The sequence below is a fragment of the Apaloderma vittatum genome, unplaced genomic scaffold, assembly GCF_000703405.1.
Source record: "Apaloderma vittatum isolate BGI_N311 unplaced genomic scaffold, ASM70340v1 scaffold40491, whole genome shotgun sequence".
NCBI lineage: Eukaryota > Metazoa > Chordata > Aves > Trogoniformes > Trogonidae > Apaloderma > Apaloderma vittatum.
Window position 1 is genome coordinate 1 of NW_009698117.1, and position 25,126 is coordinate 25,126.

Here is a 25,126-nt window from a genome sequence, read left to right on the forward strand (position 1 = left end):
CTCATGGATTCTTCATTTAAAAACTGAGCGTATCTTTAAACTCCCTGTAAAAATCACTTGTACTTTATATTTCAATAACATCTTAAGTGAGAGACTTTAAAACCATATCTTAAGTGTTAGCATCTCTGTAGTGGAGACGGTTATTTATTGTTGATGTAGGCCTAGGAAACTATGACACGCAATAGCTACAGCCATTAGGTAGAAACAGTGGGCTTGTGTCAGTGTGTTATGTTTAGAAAGATTATTTTTAACCCATATACTTGTATAACCAGTATATACAGCTAAAATATAAAAATGTTTAAATATTATAAATTGTTACCGTGCTCATTTTAAGAGCAAACAGAAACACAGAATGCAGATGAGCTGCACAGAGGATCTGCCCAAGGATGAGAACTCAGAACCAGTGGGACAAAACTATACCTGAGCACTGAACCCCGTGTCACACCTCAGCCTGGACAAACCATAGCAGTTAAGTTTAAAGTGACATAAATGTTTTTCTAATAGCACAAAATTCCAGATTATTCTAAGTTTTAAAGTGTTATTAAATTTACTTCCAGCCATTCTTTCCCTGTTTCTGCATTTGCTAAATTCCAGACAATAAAGGGTCAGAGAAGTGACGTTTCATGGCAGAAGAGATCAAAAAGAACAGGAGAAAACTGAAATAGTGGTAGCTATGCCTGGACATTATCAAGTCTTTTTTACAGATTCAGAAGATGTGACACAACTTTCTTAGACTGTGGAAACTGATCTAGCACTCAGAAAATTGCTATCTCCTAAGAAAATCCATGATTGTTCCAGCAGTTGATTGAATGCAAATACAGAAGCATATTTCTTCTGCCTACCCTGCAAACTGCATAGCATTTCAGATTTGAACGATGATCCATATTTTACAAAAATAATTCATATCTGTACTGAATACAAATTTGTAGATGCTCGAGATATGTGGGATGCAAGAAAATCAAATCCAGATCTCGGTCTGTGGTGTCCTAACAAGACCATTACACGACTGTGGAGAGTCCACATGCGGAAAGCAAGAGGAAAAAAGAAGGAAAGCAACAATGAACAAACACAAATTATAACAAAGTATCTCTGAACTGCAATATACAACTGTCCTCCTAGAGGACAGTATGTACTAACATGAGCTGATTTTTAAAAAGACACCTTGAAAAACAAAACATCTAGGCCAGAACTTACAAAGAGCTTGGCATCCAGTGTGCCCTCCGTGAGCCATCTCTCTGACAGGAAAACAGGTGGATGAGTAAATGGATGGTTCACCAGCAGTACTGCTCACTACCTGGATTCCTTCAGTGTTATGGCTGAGATAATATGCGTGAGCATAATGGACTGAGCCAAGCAAAAGAGTTGAGTAATTCATAGAGGGGAGGAAAAGTAAGATGCTCCCAGAAGTCATGCTAGATGTTCACTGTGGAGCACCCTTTTGCTTCAGTCGGTGCTGAGCTAATGCCCCACCTGACTGCAGAAGATACAGCAGCATTTTGTTGGCAAAAGTGGCCTTTGCAAACAGATGTGTCCTTGTATAAGAAGTGTTCAGGGAATGAGGCTCTGGCATTTTGATTTCTTTTGTTCACTACAAACCTGGCTGAACTGTGGCACACAGTGCCTACGCAAGCACCAAGCCTTCTCAAAATGCCTGGGTTTTTTTTGCTTCAGTACATACAAGAAAAAATTGGGCAGTCACCCTAAAGCATTTCCACATCAGGCAGGACATCCTCTCTGAACAATCACCAAAACACCTGCAGAATTGTAAGCTCTCATTTCTTGATTATCTGAGAACTCAGAAATCCTTTGGTCAAGTGTTCTCTGAGAGATAAAGCGGGCAGACTCACTCGAGCGGTGACCAGCGACATGAGGTCCAATGCAAAGACAGAGGCAGAATTTCCCAGGGAGCGCAGGTTACAGCCCCCTTGGCAGGGAGTAAAAGGGCTGGACAAGGGTGTGAAGGGGCAGAGTTTCTTCTGAGGAGGTCACCTGCTGCTTGTTCTCCATTGGCCACAGAGGCCCAAGATGTCTGTGTTGATGGGTGCCCAGGGCTGGCTCACCAAGAGGGATCTGCGCTGGTGCTGGGGACTTTAGGGTGCAGTTGTTTATCTGCTCTCTGGCTGTCTGCCTGTCAGGGAGCGGAGGGACATACCCTTAAAATTCCACAGTCGTGGAGGAGAAAATTTGAAGTCATCTAGCCCCTCTGTTGGCATGCAGGCAGGTGTTGGAGGTGAGGCACGAGGGCTGGAACAACCTGTCATGGAAGGAGACCCAGCAAGGGTATAGCAAAGCACTGGTGTGACCTTCTGGGATGGGGCCACGCAGGCTGCTGAGCACACCCCTGCCCTGCACAGAAGTCAACAGGCGTCAGCCTTTCTGGCAGGCTCAAAATGGGAGCTACAGGCCGCCCTCTGAGCACAATGCTTCTCCTTAGGCACAGCCAGAGGCATCTGCTCACCTCCCTGGGAGGACACCCACCCCAGTGCCAGGAAAATAAACACAGAGGGAAAAGCCTGAGGCAAAAGGCCTGGGTCTGGAGCTTGCAGCAGCTGCTGTGGCTTTGTGTGTTCCCGCAGGAACCCGCTGCTGCCCCAGGGAAGGGCTGCTGGCTGCTCCATGCTTCGCAGGGGCAACCCGGCCATCGGCCCTGAGTGCAGGATGCCAGCTGAAGCAGTGGGGCTGACACCCCGCAGGCCCAAAATGGTGCTGCTCCGGAGGGAGGAAGGCTGTGGCCTGGCAGTGCCGGGAGAAGGCGGGAAAGCTGAGGAAAAGCCCCGGTACAAGGGCTGCTGGAGCCCACCAGCTGCTGCCGAGGGCAGTTTCCCGCCCTCCAAGGCTGCCCTGCACTGCTCCCGGAGCAGGGACACCCAGGGCCAGGCAGCCCTGGTACAGCTGCAGCACATGGTGGCAAAACAGCTTGCCTTAAAGTTTTGGTTTATTTTTTTACCCTGTATATCTTCTGCTTTCCCTAACCCCTGCCCTCGTCTTTTTTTTTTTTTTTTTCCTGGATACAGTTAAATGAGGTGTCACACGAACCACCTTGCAACCTCACATTTAGTATCTGGGCACAGCACTAAAGCCCTGCAGAAACTAAAAATAAATGGTTCCTCCCTCTAATTACATGAAGACTTGTGTGGCAATGAGCCCCCATGTCCTTGCCCTCCGGCTGTATTCAGGTGAGAGGCAGGTACAACTGCCTTACAGCCTGTGCACCCAGCATTGCTCCTCAGTCCGGACAAAACCTACCATGTTTCATGGGCCAAGAGACTCCATAATTTAGTTGAAAAACACAAACTGTCATTAACACCAGGTAGTATATTTACCCTGGAGACCTCAAAAGAGCTCTTCCAGTCTCTTTGTATATTTCTTTTAGACAAAATCAAGAAGTCAGTTTGTCAAAATATACAAAAACTAGGGTGGTGGTGCTTGCTTTCTCCTCTTGTTGTAATTTTTGTTACTGCTTATAGCAACTAGTGAAATACTCTCTCAGAAATTATTATTGTGTAGGTTGTAATGGCAAGCAGAAATCTGCTGTGGAAAAAGGGCACTATAGGTACAAAACCAGATAATGGTTTATCTGGAGGGGAATAGTTTATATACAGTTTAAGGGGATCTGCCTTCCATGGGAGAATGGTACAAACAGCATTCCAGCCTCTTTATTGCTGTGGGGAACTCCACTACACTGAGAATGGAGATCTGCAAATTTAAACCAGCAGCTTTTCTTGGGAACAAGTGGCAAAAGTTTTCTCCAGTGCTCTCACTGCTTCTGACAAGTGATCTGTCCAAACCAGGTACCAATTCTCAAAGCCCTTTCCAAAGTAGCAAAATGTCAAGGTAGTGAGTATTTTTACCCCTCTATGTCATTTCTCAGACTTTGGATAAATCAAATTGTCTGCAATGCCAAAAAGAGCTTGTTTCTGAGATCTCAGAACTTTTTGCCTTCGCTGACATGAGTCATGCCTGCCCTTACAGTGGTAAGAAATAAAAATTACTCTGCCTGTTCGTTTTGATCCTTTTTTTAATCCTTTCAATCCTATGAGACTATCAGGAAGGCTAACTGGATTTTCTACCAAATTGTGAAACAAAAGTGCAGTTTGTGTAACACCTTATAATCACTCTTCTACTGTAATGCAATATACGGGAAACTAAGGAATCATCCAACTCATTAACCATGAAGGAAGCATAGCAAGTCCTGGAGCATAAAGAATTCACCATTTCCCTTATTTAACATCTATAGCCACCTTATATAGATCTAGTGTGTAGTGTGCATGTGAGAAGCTGAACAGCCAGAAGAGGGTAGCATAACGTAGTTAATAAACCTCATCTGCACATAGAGCTATTTTTGAAAGAAACACCTACTTATATTTCTGGCTGCAAGGCAGAGAAACACAACACAGAGAAACTCATCACCAAGCACTTGACAGTGTGGAAAGGCAGATTTACAGTCAGAATGGATAAGGATTAGATTGGTTGCTGGCCACAGAGGTTTTTTGCACTCTATTAGCTCCTGTTTGACCAATGCCTCTGTTAATAAAAATGCACATCCAAAGCGACTTCATTATTTTTAGGGCATAGCAGCATAAGTTAGTAAAATTAACAGGGTTACTGAATGCATCTTGGCACAATGTCTTGCCTGCAGCAAATCTGAAAGGCCAAATGGGGAAGTCATGAAAATACGTTAACACCAAGAGCACCTTAAGATGGTTCAGGGCCAGGATAATAGAATATGAAACAGGTGCTTGCTGAGTTCACCAGACAAACGCACATTTGAAGGCCTGAATGAAAATGTTCTCCAACCTGCCTGCAGTAAATGGGTATTCACAAAGGGAATGCTGCCATATCAGGCAGAAGCAGAAACACTTCTGTAGAGACACCAGCTTGCAGGAGTTTTGGAGGATCCTCTTCGCCTATTTTCATGGCTGTGAGCAGAACTGAACTACTGCTGGGTATTTCATTATACAGAGAAATATATACACTAATTACCTTGCAACTTCTAATTTACCTCTACAAGAGATGAAATGGCAGCAGTCTTCCCTGAGAAGTTGCTAGGGCTTGCCTGAGGAGGTACATGAGCCAACAAGGAAGATTGGGGGATGACTGTTATCTGCATCACACTAGTGGTTAGAAAATCCAGGCAGAATCAGGCCTCCTCTATGCTAGATGTTTTACGCTCACATAGGACCAGAAAAGCTGTAGCCTGAAAAAGGGAAGCTGAAACAGAAAAAAGGTGAGCAGGGGAACAGGTACAAAGACATGAAACACCAGCCCAAAAGCACACAGCCAGTCACTGGTCAAGTAATAGAAAATTCCCACCCTGTCAACTTGCTTCTGTCAGAACTGCTTTAAATTGCTCAGAGGCTATTAGGTGAAAAAGTCTGTACATGTGTTTACATCTTGGAAGGGTACTGAGGAGATAGTACACCATTTATTCATATTTTATTTGTACTCTGTACCTGAAGCAGGGTGGAAATGCAAACTGAATCTTTTATCTGTAATTCTTTTCCCTCACCCTTTCAAAAATAACACATAGAGAAAACAATGTCCCTTGTTATTTCAAAGACTGTTACTTTGGACTCTAAACGCTAAACTAGATGCCCTTCAGCCTGCTGCTACAATGCAGCGACTTTCTCAGCTTGAGTGGATCCATTATCGCTATAGCACAAAGACAGCAAACAGGTAAGGGGACAGCGGAAGGTCAGGGGACAGAGAATACTGTATGCAAGTGGCATTAAGGTCTCAGACTACTTTCATCCCCTGAAGGATTTAGTTTCAGGTATTGTGAAAATCTTCATGTGACAGATTCAGGGAGTCTTTAAAGCAGTGCTGTCCCTTCACATTACCAGCTGTGAGCTTGCTCACAATTTCCCCTGGACTCGGCTGTAGGTTACAGAAAGGACTTTTAAAAGGACATGAGAATATCTGACCATTTTTTATGTGATATAGAAGTAAAACTAACTATAAAGACTCTTTCTGGACATCATCCTGAATGACGCATAAAGGTTACAATAATAAACCATTTCCCATAACATTTCCTGCATTTGCATTATTTGCATTTTGGCTTCTCTGGCACACAAGAAGTACATTATGGAAAGTGATCTCTGATGAAGCTGTTTTTCTGCATACACATCTCCGCTCCGAGCTGCAGTTCTAGGGGATTGCTTGCCATCTGTGTCAGTCTTGTTTGGCTGAGCTTCCCTTGTGAGCTGCCTGTCCATTAAAAGGAGTGTGAGGATGTCCACGCAGAGTCGGCTAGTCTGGCTAGAGCAGTTTCCCCTTGCGTTTCCATGCTGCCAGATCCCATTCCCTGCCGAGGAATCTGGACTGATGATGCGCTGGGTAAGGGGATGTTCCCCCTGAGAAACATGCCTGAAGGGCTGCTGTTCGTCTCGCTTCCCGAGTTGGCAACATTTACAGCACTGTTGCTCACTGTCCACAGGCAAGGATAGTGGCTGGAAAAAAAACAACAAAAAAACCCAAGCAGTGCAAATTGCATGTTTTATTTTAAAGCCCTTTCCACTGCACAAGACTTACCGCAGTAAAGTCTATGTGCTTTTTCTGCTAAAAGCGAGCGATCCAAACTGAGTTACAAAACTAGATCAGCCTTGCAGATCTTAAGTGAAAAAACATCAGCAACCATCAGACACTGTGACCTTGGAGAGAGGCATGAAGAGAAATGCACCAATACATATGAAGTTTCAAGATTTAAAGATCTTTTTCTGCGAATGCTTTTGAATTTTGAAGAATTGTGACTAACTTTCCTAGCAGCTAAATTAGAAATTAAACGTGCATTTATTTTGAGAAAAGAAGAAGAAGTACTTGATAATTCATTGACTCTCTAGGTCTAAATCCTATCCATTCCTAGAACTATTTTCTATCTTATTATATTTTTATAATAGAAGATGAATTAAATTGTTATGCCCTTGCATGGGAGTAGGATCCTCATTTCATGCAGGAGAATAGTGAGGAATATATAGAGAAAAATCATTTTACTTTAAAACCCTTCCAGAGTATGGATATTGGAGTTCTCTGTGGCTGTCCCAAGATTATGGTTTTCAGCAGTGCTGGGGAAAAATGAGGCTCCCATTGGTTTCAGAGCAGGAGATAATTAGCTAGTCGGAAAGATCCGACTCGGAATCTTGAGTTGGGCACTTGAGTTGGGTATGTTTCAAATCCTGGCTGTTCATTAAAGCTTGAGACAAAGTGTGCATCACTAGGGCAGTCCTACAAGCCTCACTGCCCCAACAGCAAGCAGTTTTCCCGTAACTTTACCTGGGTCCAGGGCTGGCAGCTCCTTTCGTGTGTGGCACCGAGAGCAAATTAGTGTGTGGAGAAGATGACAAAGTCCAGCTGTCATGTCCTGAGAATACCTGAAGATTATTGCTGGAGCTCTCCAACAAATTAACTTTGGGGTGAAAAAAACCAAAAAAGCAACAAATAAATCCTCAGTGGCTATTGTAGAGATATTTCCTTAAGGCAGTAGAACACAGGGAGGCCTGAGGAAGCAATCTGATCATGAGGTTCCTAACCATAGGTAAAAGGACTAAATTCATGTGTTTATTAAGAGAGTAGCAAGGTTCCATTGAAATTCTCGCTGTGATACATGAAAAGGTACAGCATGATAGGCGTAGGATATGCATTTTTGCAAGTCTGACTAATAGTCTTTTCATTAATGATAACTGCCATATGCCTGGCAATGTTTTGATACAGATTTCCTTATAACATGAGCTCAAATATTTCCATTAAACAGAATGCCTTACTAAATTACAATTAGCAAGCAGATTGCTTTATCCTTACTCTGGTTTCTGGCCAATTTCCTCTGCTCAAAGTAGTATCAATTTCTGGAACTCTGCACCAAAATCCAAAGAGTGAGGAGGACTCAAAAGACATTCTGGCAAAAGCAAAATGCCCTCGTTTCAAGTCAGCTCCTACCATGTTCCTGAGGACTGCTTTGACTTGACAGTGCAACTGCTTCACAGCATGACATTGAAGAAGGCTTGCGACGCTCTTTTCCTATAACTGGGAGCTGTACTTTAAGCAAGATCATTCACTCTCATTTATAACTAACCCTTACAGTGCATCCAGCTCTTTGTGTCTCTGTGCATGCAGGGTTCAGTGCAGATTGTCTCATGGTGCTCTTCCCTAGCCTCAGCTCTTGCTTGTTTTAAGGCTTATGCTAACTTAAAGCAAGGGTTAGGCAGGCAGAGAGTGTCTGTTCCCTGGAAGGAGAGCGGCATTAGAGCTGTACCTGTAGGTGAGTGATTCCTCTGCATGTAGGAAGGTGGGTACGGAGCAGCCCGATGCCCTCGCAGTGCTGAGTATCGCTCGCAGCTGTGGGGAGCATGTGGAGCTGGCAGAGGCAAAGGTCCAGTGTACTGATAATTAGAGCTTCCTGATGCACACATTGTATCTGGGTTGGAAATCAACCAGCCACCCACTTTGAGGGGAAAGAGAGAAGAAAATTATTGTTGCACTAAAACACTGCAATACAATAAAGAAAGTAACCAGCCATCTTGCAGAATCCGCTGTGCCTCAGAAATACGAAGCAGATGCCCAAGTACTGGTTTATGGAGCAACTGACAAGCAAAAATAACCCCCCAAAAGTAACCCCCAGAAAACCCGAAAATCACCAATCCTATAAACAAGACCTGAAAACAACTATCAGAAAATGTGACAAATATCAAAGAACAAATGAAGGAAAAACTATCATGAAAACAAACAATCGTTGCTTCTCGCATTTGTGTACCTGTTCACCCATGAAAGGTAATTTTTTAGTGACAAAAATATTCACAAATACAACATATGGGGAAGAAAGCCCTAAAAATGTCATACATAATCTTGTTTCTAGATCTCTTGTAATATTGAAAAACTAGATCATAAGGAAAATTATCCCTCTGCTGAAATGATTCCATTATTTTTAAAGGGTCCTTCTATGAACACACCTCAGGACTCTGAATAACTGATATGATTCAGTTAGGCAAGTCCCAGGTTCCCAGCATCTATTATATCACACAAAACTGGGAGCTGTCACAAATGAAAATCTTACAGTGAGAATATGTCGTATGTGGACCTTCAGAGACTGTTTCTGGAACATCCTTGGAATGGTTTCTGAAAAGCAAAATACTTAGTGGTAAAATTTCTCATTGAGAAATTATAAAAGAAAGTTAAACCCACAACTATTCACTGAACAAACACGGAAAAAGTTAAAAAGGAGGGAACCATCTTCTTTACCCACTTACTAGGCAGCAGTAGACTTTTCTGCAATCTGACACAAGGAACATAAGTTCCTGCTTCCTTTATGTTATGGCATGTATACAAATATTCCTAAGGTTGTGCCAAATTTTGGGGGTGAACCTGGAATTCTAAATCTACCTGTGGGCACCGTACCCTCTTGCATCAACAGTCTCAGCCTGGCCTCCCGCCCAGACCAAGGCAGGGCTCTGCTTCCTGTTCAGCCAGGCAAGCTGAAGGCAGCATTCCTCCTCCACAGCTGGAAAACCTGATGCTGAGACCCAGCAGCCTCTTAAGTGGTGAGAGGAATTGAAAGAAATACAGGTTCTCCTGCAGGCACATGAGACACTTTGCCTATCAGAAGGCCTATCAGGTCCTGACAAAATTTATTAGCAATTATGGACTGGAATCCATCATTCGGATGCCCCACTGCATTAGCATGAATGACACGAGTATAACTTTGAAAGAGAAAACACAATTAATTTCGGATGGAAGCACCTCCAATATCTTATGTAGTTAGCACCTACAGGTTATTTTTAATAAACACATTGTACATAATCACACAAATTTACTAATAGCACTGTAGTTATATTACATTCACAGTACAATTTCACAATTTCACTGTGCTTTCAACATCTGCGGCTAACTTCTACTGTCCCTGAGCTACCAAATTATGGGATTCATTGGAGTGTAAGTACAATGTAGTGAACATATGTGGTGTATAACATTAGTGGGGAAGTTCACATCATCTCATTTCAGGCTTCCTGTGTAGACAGTGCTAAGCCCTAGGATCCCCAAGGAAGGATCACCCACTTCAGCCTCTATTGTAATAATCACATAGTCTCCCCACTAATACCAGTGGAGTGGCTCTGGATTTAAGACAGCAGAGCCAAGATTAAGTTATACAATTTTTCTTTCACAACGTGATGCCACAGCTTTAATCATAAGAGCAGCAAAATGCTACTCAAGCAGAAGAAGATGAACTCACCTTTCTTTTGCATCCAGGAAGGCTTTGGCAAAGGGATTATACTTGATTTTGAGAGCTGTTATCTTGAGTTTACAGAAAACAAGGCATGTTAGTGAATGCAATTTGGAATAGCAACTTGACAAAACATCTTGCATAGTAATCTAAGTGGTTAGCCTAGCAGAATTTATCCCCACATGTGATGTTTTCCCAGGCTAGTTAGGAAAGAGCGTTGCCCTTTGCACAGCACTGTGTGCTGATCAGTACCACAGGCAGAACACCGGTTGGAGCAGCCTAATGGCAAATCTTGTGCAATGGTGGACCCTTCTGAGGGAGTTTAAACATTGAATTCCTAACCATGTGTAAATCAAATCTGCGGCAACAATAGATAAGGAATGTGGCACGTGAATTAGCAATTGTCACCATCCAAAGTATTCCTCAACTACAGTTTAGGGGTCGGGCAGAAATTTTCCCATGGAATGTTGTGCTGTTTTCCAGTTGTAGGTATTATAAGGAATGGGGAGAGATGGGGTTATTATTGTAGCTATGAGTCATTGCTGGAGAAAGATAACGGACTTGACCATACAGGTCTTTTTTCCCAGTAGGTGATTGGGATGCCAGGACAGATGGACCGGTCCGGACTAGCTGTGGCAGAATGTTAAGCCAAACCTGCCTTAGTACTGCAGCCAGACACTAGATTAGACAATGTTCCACTGCAGAGAGAAGAAAGAGTATTACACTGGATGAGGCGTTACACTGCATGGGACCAGTGGGGAAACAAGGAAAGGACCAGTCTGTCCATGCTGATCTTGTAGTTAATAAGCTTTTAATACATCTTATCAATGGTGACCAAGAGCATGGTGTGGCATCCACATACCTCTTCATTTTGATAGGCAGTCACAGCTATGAACTGTGTCTCAGGGAAGGAGCAGTTCATCACCATCCGGTGGGGGCCTCCTACACGAACTATATGTACTTGGGGCTCATATTTATGCAGGGAGTTCAACATTATCTGCAGAAAACAAAGGGGAGAGACAGACCTCAAGGCCACTCTGGTATCCTGCAGCTGCTGCTCTTATGCTCTAGCTCAATAATAGACCAGATGTCACTGCTAAACCTCCCCAGTCAGTGATACTGAGAGCAGAAGGGCAGGTGCTTTCCTCCTTTCCGATGAACCACAGGGCTGAACAGAACGACACCTCACTGGACTTGGATTTAAAGCTGTCAATACAGCAGCATTACTGAATATTTGTGTTAGCAGCTATGGCCTTCAAACCATTAGTGCTTCCACTGCACTAGAGGCTATTGAAACAGTCAAGGAATAATCTCTATCCTGTTTCTACTATCTGAAAGACTAAGAATCACCATCACAGAAATGAGGTCCAGGAGGGTAATGGAGCCCTGGAACAGGCTGCCCAGAGAGGTTGTGGAGTCTCCTTCTCTGGAGACATTCAAAACCTGCCGGGACACGTTCCTGTGTGACCTACTGTAGGTGATCCTGCTCAGGCAGGGGGGCTTGGACTAGATGGATCTTTCAAGGTCCCTTCCAACCCCTGACATTATGTGATTCTGTGAGACAGCTGAGGCAGTTACCTAGTCATCTTTCTGGGCGAGCTGAAGTGTATCTAAACAAGCCTTGGCAGATCCCTCTAACCTGGCATTAAAAGCTGTGAATTGTGTTGATTCCACCATGCACTCTCCTCAGGAAGTCTGTCATCTTGCTTAATTCTCTCTACTGTGGGAAAAAGATATTTTTTAAAAACATCTTAGCTTTGCCAAGTGCTGTATGCATACATATATATGCATATGGAAGAACGCCATCCTTACTTAAAGCACTGCTAGCCAGCTTTTGCTGACAGAAGGGGAAGCTGAAGCACTGAGTGGACACAGGGTTTACCTTAACACTGCTGTCAAGATTTCAAGAGAAAATATGGGCGGCTTCATTCATTTGTAATTTGGTGACTTTTATTTAGTGACTTCTCTTTGGGCTCTGTTTCTCATATGGCTTTTCCTCCCCTGCTTTCTACTTTTTTCCTCTCCACCATATATACATATCATGTTCCCCTGCTTTTTCCTCAAGGTCTCTTTGACCCTACAAGTTGTTTACCTGTAGCTTTTTTTACCTCCGTGCATACTTTTTTGAAGTCTTTGACTTTCTGAGGCCCTGGATGCAGGACAAGAATTTGCAAATTGAGAATCCATTCTACGCTCTGTAAAAAAATCTTGTGCACTAATTCCATGTGTGACTTAGGAAAAGTCACTGTTCTGTTCTCCAGTCTGTAAAAACTGAGATAATTTCCTGCGTAATTAGGGTAGTAGGCTTATGGTGGGACCTCACAAGCCCAATGGAAATAACAGATAGAGAATGCATAATATTTACACAAAAGAAATTGATTCTGGGCTGACAAGTATCATCCAATGTAGGAGTTTTGTACAAAGCAAACAAGCAAACAAAAGGTCTTGTGCAACATTTTACCTTCAGATGCATCATCAAAAATAAAATACAAAACAAAACTAATTTTCCTGTTTGCATTTTTAAGGGGTTCAAAGAGAAAGTCACTTATTTCTGGTACATGTGGTTTCTTTCCAAAGGCCAAAGCTGATTCAATAGAATATTGATAATTATCATGATGCAGAAGCAGACATGGTAATTATTTCATTTAGGAGCAGCCTTTTATTCTGCTATCTGACTCCTGCCAACATTCCACTTACACCAAACAACATGGGGGAACACAACAAAAACCTAATACCTGTGACCATTTTTTCCCCCTTCTCTGAAGTCCTATGTAAAAATCCCCAGCACACAAGACCAACTCTGAAAAGCCCCCTGATGATTAAGTAAACCACAGCACTCTGTCTCTCTTAACATCAAGAAGTCCATTAAAATCTGAAAGTGCCAATTAAGGCCTGTTTATTCGTGTTTACATTTGGCCTCCAGAGAATAATTGGCATCTGTGGGTGAAGAGGCCTGTAAGGGCCTCTATAATTACATAAATGCACCCTTGATATTTCTTGATTGGTAGGTGCTTGCAATTGAAGCCAAGAGGTGTACGGGGAAACATCAGGCCATACCTGCCCACTCCCATTGAGCTTGTTGGTAAGTTTGACTTTGCTGAAGGAAATGGCAGCTTTCATCCAATGGGCCCCAAAGTTGGGAGAGTCTGGGTGGATGTAGACGCAGCTGTGGTTTGGTGGCTCTGGTTTCCCAGCCGGCACCCATTCTCCATTGACATACTTCCAGCGGTGGCCATCAGTTGGGGCGAAGTCCAGCAGGAAGGAGTACATGGCATTTGGGTCCAAGCCTGACACGCTGATCTTCAAAACAGGAAACATCCGCCTGGTCAGGAAACAAAAAAAAAGAAGACAACACTGGAAACTGGTTTTAAAAGACTCTCCTTGTTTTTTTTGGGACCAGGTGCTCACAGATTAGGCCCATGTAAAAAACATCCTCTGTCCACCTAGCTGAAGAAGTCTCTTAAAGGTCAAGCCTTCCTTTTATTTTTATCTTATTTCAATCATTTGGAAAAAAACCACACATTATCTCTAAAGTAGGGCACTATGGGCTTGATCATGCCAGGAGTTATGAACATGATGAACTTGTGTGTAGTGTCAGCAGAATCTGCATTAACTGCAGAATCCTATTATAAAGCACATTTCTTTGGTGCTTAGATTCCACCAACATACTATCCCATAGCCTGCTCAGTGGCCAAGTCCTACTTTGTCTGACTGGATATATCTCCTGAAATCATCCTTCAATGTCCAGCAATCAGGGAATAATCCCAGCCAGGTAGTTATCAAGCTCCAGTTAGATTTATTGACCACACTACTCTACGCAAAAGGTTTTTCTCCCTTTGTTTGAAGGGACGGTCATATTCTATAAACTTTGTAAGCAAAGTTAGTCACTTCCCTCCATCATTTTGTGTGGTTCTTGTGTTAATCCCCAACATCTCCTACTTGAGTGATGGTTTCTAGGTAGCACTATTCTAAACGCCCTAATAAGTCTTCTACATTTTACTTGTCTAAAAATACTTCCTGACTTTATCAGGGTTGTGTCAGTTTAGTGTGGTATGACTTTAATAAAATACCAGTCTTCCATATATTTAATTACTCTTTCTTTCAAAATACATCCTGAATTCTTATTATAGGGATATATTGAAAAGTCTGTAGTTAGCTGAAGTGTGTTTTCTCTCTCTCTTAAGTGCAGGTATTCACGCACAACTACCATTACATAAATCTCCAGTTTGAAAAGTCTGGTTAAAATCTTTGCCATTAGGACCTTGCACTTTGCAATTCTTCCAGTAATTCGGCCCATCCTTCCATATTCCCTGATCTCATCAGCTTGATCACGTTCCGGTTTTAGTTCCACCTTAGATGCAATGCTATCCTTTACTGAGATCTAAACACCTATCACCCAGCCTTCCCACCATCGTGTGCACTTAAAACTGAAATCCTGACTTCGTGTAGTTTTGGGAAAATGCTCCTCTTGCACATAAAGGTCCAATGTCACCTTTTTCTCAACCCCTTTATATTTCTTTTTTTTTTCCTTGTGTAAGAGAGATTTGCAGGAGATCACAGCTTAGACTTTCAGCAGTTTTCAGTCTGTCCCAGTACCTACAGTCTGTATCACACAGCTTTGAATGGGCATCTCAGTGCCTGAAACTGCAACAATAGAGTTAGTAGGGCTCCAACAGTTTCAGAAACTGGGATAAATCTGTGGTTAGCAGAAGAGAGAAGTATCCCAACAAAGGTATCTTATTCATTAAGTTTCTTAGCTTGTCAAGGCATACACATTGTTACTATATATGTATATACCAATGGTAGGACGAGGGGTAATGGGTTTAAACTGGAACATAAGAGGTTCCACCTAAATTTGAGAAGAAACTTCTTCTCAGTAAGGGTAATAGAACACTGGCACAGGCTGCCCAGGGAGGTGGTGGAGTCTCCTTCTTTGGAGACATTCAAAACCCGCCTGGATGCCTTCCTGTGTAACGTCGTCTAGGTGTTCCTGCTCCGGCAGGGTGATTGGACTAGATGATCTTTCAAGGTCCCTTCCAGTCTGTAACATTCTGTGATTCTGTGATATAGAGGATTATTATAGCTGTTTCATATGGCCTCCTACATGTGTCTTCACGAGTAAGAGGTCTCCCTGCCCCAGACACCTCCATACTGACCTCTCCTGGCAGCTGCCGTTTTGCCACACCACAGCTGGACTCGTTTCAGTAGTGCCCAGTAGCTGGACAAGGAGCAACGAGAACAAGCTGACACACGGGAAGTTCCATCTATATATGAGGAGAAACTTCTTCACCATGACAGTGACAGAGCACTGGCACAGGCTGCCCAGGGAGGCTGTGGAGTCTCCTTCCTTGGAGACTTTCAAAACCCACCTGGATGCAATCCTGTGTGATGTGTGCTAGGCAATCCTACTTTAGCATGGGCTTGGACTAGATGATCTCTAGAGGTCCCTTCCAGATCCAGTGATTCTGTGATGATTTTTATGCACAGGCCAAATTCCTTTTCTCTACGGGTACAGAGAGACTGGTTACACCAAGCAACCAACAGCAATTGCCCAAGGTCCATGGCCACGGGGATAAGGTAGATTTTTATGCATAGTTAGGTAGCAGTGCAAGGTGTCCATAACACACAAGGAGAGAACTGAAACTTCAGGCTCTTTTGGGTAACCAAAGTCTCTCCCGCTGCAGCCATACTCCCCAGTAACACCCAATTGGAGATCATTAAAAATCTCCTATGACATTCCACTCACTCCCTGCCTTTCGGGACATCATTCAACACCTTCTGCTGACAGGAAAAGACAGGATTTGAGAAATTTGAGATTTTTCAGCTAATATAAATACTTGGTGATGTAGGGACAGTGAAACATTGAGAAAGATATATTGAACTGTGATCATTCTAACTGAATAAAAGCTTAGCCAAAGATTTATATGTTGTATTTACTGTGCCTTTCTGACCAGGATGCACCAGCTATCCAACTCAGATGAAATAAAAAGCATGAATGCATTGCTCCCTGCACCCTCTAGATTCCCCCCCCAGTCAATCTTCAAAGTAACACACTTAGATATTTAGCTGAAATGGAAGTGGAGAGGAAAATTCATCCACATGAAAATTTAATTTCAGTAGTTTTGTCAGAACTATTTGTGTTACATACAGATTGTTAATTCCCCTGCCTACAGTGGAGCCTTCTCCGCCTTTCTACTTGAGAGGCTTGACCTATAGACTAATGCCAGAAGAGAACACAGTCATCATCAACTCTGATCTCCTGTATCACACAGATTATAGCACTTGCCTGCGTTAACCTGTTTCCCATACAGCTGATCCCCACCTCGCTTGGACCAGCATGTCTTGATGGTACAGATTCTAACAGTGGAAAACTTACGACCTCACTTGTTCAGCCAATTAAGCCCCTTAACTGTTAAAATCATGTTTGTCTGTCTTTTAGCATGGCAAGTGACAATTTCTCCAAATTTGTTCCAGTTAGATTGTTTGTTTCAATTATCAGGTAGGGACACACGTGACCTCCATTTCTGCAATAGCTGAGCACTTCAGCCTCTTCAAGTTATTTAGAGCAGACCTGCTACAATTGCTCCACGGTACAGAACTTGAGTGGGAAGATGTCTGATATCAAACTTGAACATGTAGTAACCAGTAAAGTTGCTTTAGCACTTAAGCCTGGAAAGGGCTTCTTGCCCCCAACTCCTGTTTTTCTGCATCGATCCACTGTGGATTCTCCCCACATGCTGAGGCACCTTCCTCCCTCCAGGCAATGTGGATTGCAAAGCTAATATGGAATAAACAATGTGAGAGGAAACCTCACCAAACAGAAAACAGAGCCTTTGATATTGAAAAGCCAGTTGAATGCAATAGATCTCAGGAAAATAGGAGACTGATTCTCGCTGTATCAGCTGTACCCATCGGGATGTATTTTGTGATATAGCATGCAGTTTAATTCCACTGAGGTCTATCCTGTTTAGAATATATCTATCTTCCCCGTGTACCTAGGCACATTGCTATAGCAGGTGATTATTATAATGAAGTACGATACAGCAATGTGTATTAACACTGAGGATGGTTTATCTAATTATAACATTTTGGGACCCTCTGTACCTATTAGAGTTGACTCAATCACAGCAGACAGAACTATGCATGCTAGAATTTGACACCTGAGGATCACTAATCAATCAGCCTTTCATTCTATGTGATGTTCCTGTATCAGGTTTCAGTTTAATTTCTGAATTTTGCTAACAATGCGTCTGCACAAACTGTCTTAGTTTTCACATACAGAAGTCCAGACTGTCTCTTCTTGTTAACCATAGAGCACAGTTTCAGAAGAATCACTGAGTTAGTTCTACTGATTTAAGCAGCAGAAGAATTAGATCAATATTTTTTCCTATGGAGCATCCCTCTGGAGACAGTCACTGAAGAATCTTGAATCTGAAAAAAAAATCAGCGTTCATAGAAAACTGTCTCAAGTTTGTCTCCTTTTGAATAGCATGGAGTTGTTCAGAGTGCTTTGCTGCAGGCCATTGAATTTCCTTTTTTATTCAGTGCACCAATGTGTTTGTTATAGAAGATACCTTCAGATATGCAAGAGATCATTTTTATTAGTCCCTGATGCTACAGTAAATGTGTTAAAGAGATTTAAGCAGATGACAGTGTGACATACTTTTATAACGTTTATTTTGAGATTGCCATAGTTTGATCATAAATAACCTATTTCTGCCCCCGCTGACATTAGTAGAGCTGTCACTGGCTTTAGGAAAAATAGTATCAAGCTGATAAGAGTGTGTAAGTCAGAATAAAGAAAAATAAGGCAGCTTACACAATTAAATACCAAGTAACCAGGCATATTCAAATAATGAAAAATTCCCTTATTATCATCATAAAAAGATTTTATCTATATACTCACCTAGACATTTTAGAGAGAACTAGTATCATGATTTACATTAGCTGAGAGGGGAAAAAAAGGGGAAAATCCTTGTTGGTCAGGTGCAGTTCTTTGTACCAATTTGATTCATTTGAGGCAGCTCTTTTTTACCTTATTTCTGGTCACTTTTGCTGCTAAGGAGTCAGTTTAAGCTACCGTACACTAAGTGAAAGCCCACTCAGAAGTTTGCTGTAGCCTAACAGCACTTTTCAAAGCATTTTAAATGAATGACAAACAGGGTTTTTTCAGTAAAGAGAACCTCAGCAGAAGACTTATATTCCTATAGGTTATTAGAAAGATTCACAATGGCAATAGGCAATGTTACACCAAGAGCTGATATTTTGGCAAGGTAGCTGTTTTCTCAACAGAATAACCTTGCTGAGCCAACAGGTTAGATTATTCCTTTTAACTGCTTCCCCCTATGACCCTTGTCAAGCTACAGTCAATAGCATTATCATCCACAAATTCTGACACATCGAAGTCTGCAAAATTACTAAAAGTTACACCACTGGAGTAAGTCTTTCTGTCCATCTTTGAATTCCTCTCTCCTACACGGAACTCCTGAGAGGTCTTGCAAAAGAAACATCTGTATGCTGGAGGAGAGGACAGGACACAGACAGACAGCAGAAGGGTGGTGAGGGTACATTAAGTAAAAACCTTAGTACCACTGTACTGGTGAACCTTATTCTAGCAGCTGTGGGTCTCTTATGGGCTGGATCGAGCTGTCAGCCCAGTTCAGAGCACAACCTCTGTGGACAGTCTCCTTCAAGTCAGTGTCTGATTTAGAATTAGTATCCTTTTTGCCAGGTTTTACCCTCTTTTCCTATGCCTTTCTGTGTTCCCTGAAACGTAAAATTGCAGTATTTTGTCTTTCTAAAACTGTGTGTGCTAACCAATATTCCGCACTTGTTTCTAAGGACACCAGCAACAACTACGGAGCAATACCATGGTGGGACCATGCAATCCGGGTGGTACATACATGCTGCATAGGAAGCATTTTTATTGCGCCCCCTTCTAGTACAGACTGTTTGTACAAGCTGTTAATACCCAAGGCCAAGAGACAGGAACTGCAGCTGGGCATAACAACAGCAATCTGCTTCTGTACAGTAATTTGAAGTCTACAGGTGAGGACTTGCTAATAAAGGCTGATGATTACTAGCACAAGAAGTAATTCAAAAGGTTTTAAGAGGTATCACCTATTCCCTTGCAAAAGTTCCCCTTTTTGTACAATTTTAAATTGGTCAATATATTTCTCCTGCACGTTTTACAAGCAGGAGTAAAGAGTGGCAAGAGTAGTTTGGCAGTGACTGAAAAGGAGCAAGGACACCGCATTCTGTTCATATGCTTGTTTTAGGGCACTGCCAGGTTGCAGGGATAAAACTGTTACACTATCATTTCAGTTCTTTTGAGTCTGCATGCACAGTTTGTGATTAAACCACTTAACCCCTCTGACTGTCATCTACACTGAGCCCCCAGTGCTGAGCAGATCACTCACCTGCCGTTCTTGGTCACGATCATCTCGTTAGTGACTTCCCTGAATCTTTGCCAGAGTGTTGCATCCTCTAAAACAACCTGGAGCTGTTTTTCGGTGGGGTCGCCTTTGTCTCTCCCAGCCCGGAGTTCGCTCTCCACTACGCTGAGTAGCCTGGAGACGGTGCAGTCGCTGGGTTTTTTGCAGCCCAGGTCTGCCATGATGACTCTACTGCCAGAAACTTCAGGTAGCTGTTAAAAGACAGAAATAACGAGCTAAATCACAAAACAAGTCAGTTCATTGGGGACAGTCTGACAAACATGCTCTCCTCACTCTTTTGCCCCTGACTAGCTCTTTCCTCGGGAAGTCCCAATGGGCAGTGACACCAGCGTGTGGAGGTTTCCGCACACACTCTGCACAAAAAGAGGACTATCTCCTAATTACCTGTCAGACGGTCAGGTGGGTGGCAGGCTGATGACTCAATTGGCTGCCTTGAAAGAAGAGTCCTCCATCCAAATTAGCATGCTTTTATCTTTTTTCAACCTGAAGTGGGTCTAATTGTTCTGCTTGAGAACCAGGTTTCCATTAATGAAAATTGTTTCATTTTCAGGCTGAAACAATGCATGGAAATTGCGTTCACGCTGATGCAGACTCTCTCTGAAGGAGCTGGTAACAGTCAAGATAGTTACACAGAGAAGGTAGTCTTAAAATATTTTCACCAGGCATGTTGAATAAACATATTAACCTCATTCCTCTGTCTTACTAAAACAAAAACTAACAGTAAGAGACCCTTCTGCACAAAGGTTTCAATGTACAAGGAGAAGGCAGCATCCCTAGAATCCACAGTTGATGCTTACTGTGTCCATCCCTTGGTCCCACTGCCATTCACAAAACCCCTGCCATACCTTACGAGCAGCTGAACTCACCTCTGGCTGCATTTCCAGGGGCAGACCCCCCACCTCTGGGGCTGGCCGTGAGCCTAACTGCCCGAGGCCTGGAACTGCTGACCTGCTCCAGGTCCAGCTCATACAAAAGCTCCCTCAGCATCCCTAAAACAGGCATTGCCTTTCACCTCAGGCTGAGACCACCTCTGACAAGCCTAATCCAACCACGCAAACCCTCCACAAAGAGACTACCATTTTACTCAGAAGTCCAACTCGGCCAACGGTATGAGAGACCCAGGTTCAGTTCCACGCTAAAGGGTTAAGGGAAGGCCACGCGAAATCCAGCAACATGTAAACACTAGACTTTGGCAGGTAAGAAGTCATTCGAGTGCCTAATTTCTCCTGGTGCATCTAGCTCCAATAATGTCTCTGAAGTTTCTGGTCTCGTGGTCAGGGACTTGATTATCAAAACACACTGTTGGAAGTAGTTTTTAGAGAACTGTGTTGCCTGGCTACTTATTGAGAATTTTGCATGCACTTAATTCAATACCCCTATTCAATTCCTGTATTTCCAGTTCTTTCTAAAAAGTGAAATGACAATGTCTGGCAAACTTTGTAAAACAACATTTAAGTTAAATAGATCATTTGACAAGGCTCAACATATCTCGTAATTAAAAAAACCCAAGATATACCACCTATGCAAGCAGCAAGGGCCAGAGCTCCTTGACCTTATTTATGCTGTACAACACCTTGTTTGGAAACTAGTCCTACTAATCCCTCAAGCCCCACATGGAGTAAAGATACCAGCTGCAAGTCCGCAAAACTGCACAGCTGCAGGAATACAGCAACGCAATGCTCTGCTGAATGGGAGACTTCAGGAGAGAACCCTCGGTTCCCAGCAATCTCAGCACCATTGGAAGGTGCAAGTCAGAGAGGTCTGAGGTATTTTTAAATCTGGATAATCCCAGTTGTGCTACTTTCAAGCTCCATTCTCTAAAACAACTTCTCTCTCTTCTTTTCAGCCTTTATGTGCCTTTTTTTTTTTTTTTAATTGTCAACTCATAACAACATTACTTAGATTGCGCTATCAGTCAACTCACCTTGTGAATTACACTAGAAAGTGTCAACTTCCAGTTAATACCCAGCCCACTCTCACTGTTGAACAATTGAAGAATGTACTTAAAATTCTATAGGATATTTAGGTACTTGGAAGTGTGCCACTTCATATTTGGAAACATAATTGCACCTCAGGTAGTATGTTTTTGTGACATGGAATATGCCTACGGTTGGGTTTTCCTTTACAAATGTTCAAAGAGGAGAGAGAAGCTACTATTGTAATTTTTCCCTGCATGTGATCAAATGGCATAGCAAATGCATAGGAGACTATTGTGAGACAGTTTTTAGTTTCCGTATATTAAAAGTGTAAACAAACACAGAAATCACAGCTGATTAAAGTACTATGTACTTCAATTCAGCAACTTCAGTTTTTCAGACAGCTCTAAAACAAATATATCCGCATTATTTATTTTTTTTAGGCAAAGCACTATTTCCATATTTTTTTGAGTTTGTTGCACAGAAATAAGAAGATTCAAAGTTGAAGCAAGTAAAGAGACATGAGCCCACAAAAGTAGTAATATTTCAGTAGTTACACACAGTTCTTTCTATAGATAAATAAAAAGGGAAGCAGCTTGGTTTTCAGAAGTACTGACTGCCCATCTCTCCCACAGGCTTCAAGTGAAGAGAGACACCAGGCCTCTGAAAAATCAGATCAAATCTGCCTTCCTCAAGATGCTTAGAGCTTAAGACACACCAAAAACACACACAAAAGTGACAACAGTTGACACGGGTGGAAGGATTTCAAAATGAGGAAGTGAAACACTGTCTCGCCTGAAGACACTGGTGAATTGCTGAAGAACGTGCTCAGCAAAGGTGGATTGGAGCAGGGAAAGGGAGGTCCTGCCCTGTGTGCATTTCTTGCCCAAAGCACTCCTGGGACAGGGCTGTGGAGAAGGAAGAATATACAGAATGAACAGATAATGCAGCCATTCCAGTAATAGGCTGGAAAGTAAATTTTTCATCAATAAAACTTGATTTTTACTGATTTTATTTAAAACAGATAGTGTCCCTAAGGGAGAAGCACAATGGCATTTGCTTTTGAACATTCAAACATTTTGAAAATTTGCACGCTGCACAATAATAAAATGCACTTTCAGATACTAAAAGTAAGTTACACCTGAGTGCTTATGGTTATCACTCATACAAAGTGTATGATGCTTGAAAGCCTTGTGTCCCAGAAGAAAAAAACCCACACAAATCTAATCTCTTGAAATACCTGACTTACACACAGTGCAAATTTTAATTGTAGAACTATGTTATCATAGCTCAGGAAGCCTGCAATCACATTTTCCAGAATAAGACTATTTACCCGTGGTTGGCTAGTGGGAACAGCCCAACTGTTGCTTTCAGCACAGAAAAGCGTCTCTCAGCTGTAAGAGCTCAGACTAAGTGCAATTTGTCATACACGTAGCAACACATCCAGAAGCTCACTACTGACGTATCTTGCCAACCTAAAAGAATTAGCCAAAGAAATAACAGCTTGCATGCATGCAAGCAGACAATCGGCTGAATGCACTTGGGCCTCAGGTTTTACTTCAAAATACAAATCCAGACCCATATGTCTCCCATCCCTCATGCCAGGCTTCCTCACAGCATACGTTGTCTCCGTTTCACACAGCTGTCATAGGAGAGGGCTGAAGAAGAAAAACGAAACATATATTCAAAGTTGTTTGTTTATTGTTGGCTTTTAATTTTAAAAATATTAAGGGTGAAAATCTTTACTTTGAATATTTAGCCTGTTTTAGTAGAAGTAAAACTCACCCTCTAATCTTACATCTCTCTATTCACCTAAATAATGATTTTTAATACTTCCCAAACATCCTTTCCCTCCTCTACTTCTTCGCAAGATTAATTTTTCTAAGTCTACAAATGCTAAAACTGAGGCACAAACAGATTTACATCTCTGGGTGTAGGTATTGCCAGTGCACTGAGACAGAAGACTCTTACCCGTGTCACGCTTGTCTCCTGTTTAATTAAACAAGCAAATCAGTAGGGGCATCGGAGGGAGCAGAAAATACTCAGTAGAAAAGCTGTGATCATTGTAAACTCTCCGTTAAACTCAGCTGGAAGAGCTGGGCACTTCCAAGCACAGATCAAGCATCTCATGGCTCATAGCCAGTCAGAACTAACCCCTGCTAGTTAAAAATGCAAGTGCAACACATGTAATCATCTCCAGGCACATCCAGGATCTAGTAATAAGAATTTAGTGACTCATATTTTTAAATGAAGCAATAAGGACTAGGGAGAGCAGTGAAAGAACAATCCTACGACACTTGCTGAAGGTTATTCACCAGGTTACAGCAGGAAAAGCAAGGCACTATTTTTTTACTTTCTAATTAATCTTGTTCTAAAACCTTCCTGGCCACCAGCTGCTGAAATACAGCAGGGGGGAAAAAAAAATAAGTAAAAGTTAATTAAAAAGGCCTTCCTTGCCTTGACATTGGATAGCTGGGTTTTTTTCAGCCTTTAGGTGCATGTTTCCAAGTAAAAGGCAGCCCCTCGTGACCAGATGAAATTGCAGAGAACAAGACTCACTCTTTCCATCTCCAAAGCTCCCACTGAACCATTGAAACAACTGACCCCCCTCCAAACATTCAGTCCCAGCAACCCAGGGAAATGTAACCTCCATCACCACGATGCTCCCAGGAAATCAACACCTGTCAACTTCCACGGCATAATTAAGAGAGGATAAAAAGACAGCTGCTTTCTCTCTGGTTTTTAATCACGGATCCAGCCCCTGAAGAGATGGCTAGGTTAGAAGAGACTTAGAGAAGATTAACCTTTTCATTAATGTCAGGGCTTGAGGGGACAGTTTCCATAACTTCCACCCAGTATGTTCTTAGCAGTGAAGCAGGCAGCTTGTTCAAGTAGTACCTCCCCCTGTCTGGTGTTATAACTGAGATTATAACTAAGATTAGTTCTGAGCCCAGAAAGCATGAGAGGCTTTGCAGAGCAACCTTTTTTTTTTAAAAAGAAAAAAAAACAACCACCCAATCCTGATGTACTCAGGCTGGTGATAAATACAAGTCAGTTTATTTTAAAAAATAATTATGCTTTTCTGTAATTTGTTTTTCCTTCTTGAAGATCTTCAGTACTGTCTCAAGACATGGACTAGCACCTAGAGCAAGATTTTTAAGATAAGAAAATAACAAAATAAAGAATTTAAGAGGTTCTAAACAAACTTTTAAACTCTATTTACAATACCTCGAATAAAAGTAATTGGTTCAGTGTTTATATTAAGGAAATCAAACATGCACTTTTAACTTGGATGCGTAAGTTCAAGCTTTTAGTTAACTATGAGAATTAATAAGTTGCAAGTATAACTCGGTTGAAGCATTTGATTCTCTAAAAAGTGGTGAGCCCAACACATCCCATTACACACAGCTACAAAACAAAAGAATACATGTTCATTATATAATTTGTTTTCATGCTACCTACCTGGAAGAGACAGCTCTTCAGATTTGTGATGAAATCACACTGGCCAGCTGTTACTTTCACTGAATCATTTTTCCATTACACCAGTG

At 42.2% G+C, this 25,126-nt stretch overlaps 1 protein-coding gene across 1 annotated transcript; it reads right to left on the reverse strand.

Moving 5' to 3' along the window:
- Window positions 1-5,918: 5,918 nt before the first annotated feature.
- Window positions 5,919-19,992, reverse strand: TBX19 (T-box 19). Its single transcript, XM_009877878.1, has 8 exons — window positions 19,627-19,992; window positions 13,265-13,529; window positions 11,070-11,204; window positions 10,217-10,278; window positions 9,044-9,105; window positions 8,246-8,347; window positions 7,270-7,402; window positions 5,919-6,449 (listed from the first exon to the last, which is right to left on the reverse strand). The coding sequence occupies exons 1-8, from the start codon at window positions 19,821-19,823 to the stop codon at window positions 6,215-6,217; spliced, it is 1,191 nt and encodes a 396-aa protein (XP_009876180.1). The 5' UTR covers window positions 19,824-19,992; the 3' UTR covers window positions 5,919-6,214.
- Window positions 19,993-25,126: the final 5,134 nt, after the last annotated feature.

Coding starts and splice junctions, on each gene's coding strand:
- TBX19 (XM_009877878.1), bottom strand. CDS start 19,823: ATGGCAGACCTGGGCTGCAAAAAACCCAGCGACTGCACCGTCTCCAGG. Junction 7,403..8,245: donor GAGGAATCACTCACCTACAG/GTACAGCTCTAA, acceptor TTCACCCCAAAG/TTAATTTGTTGGAGAGCTCC. Junction 6,450..7,269: donor GCTGCCAGCCCTGGACCCAG/GTAAAGTTACGG, acceptor TTTTTTTTCCAG/CCACTATCCTTGCCTGTGGA.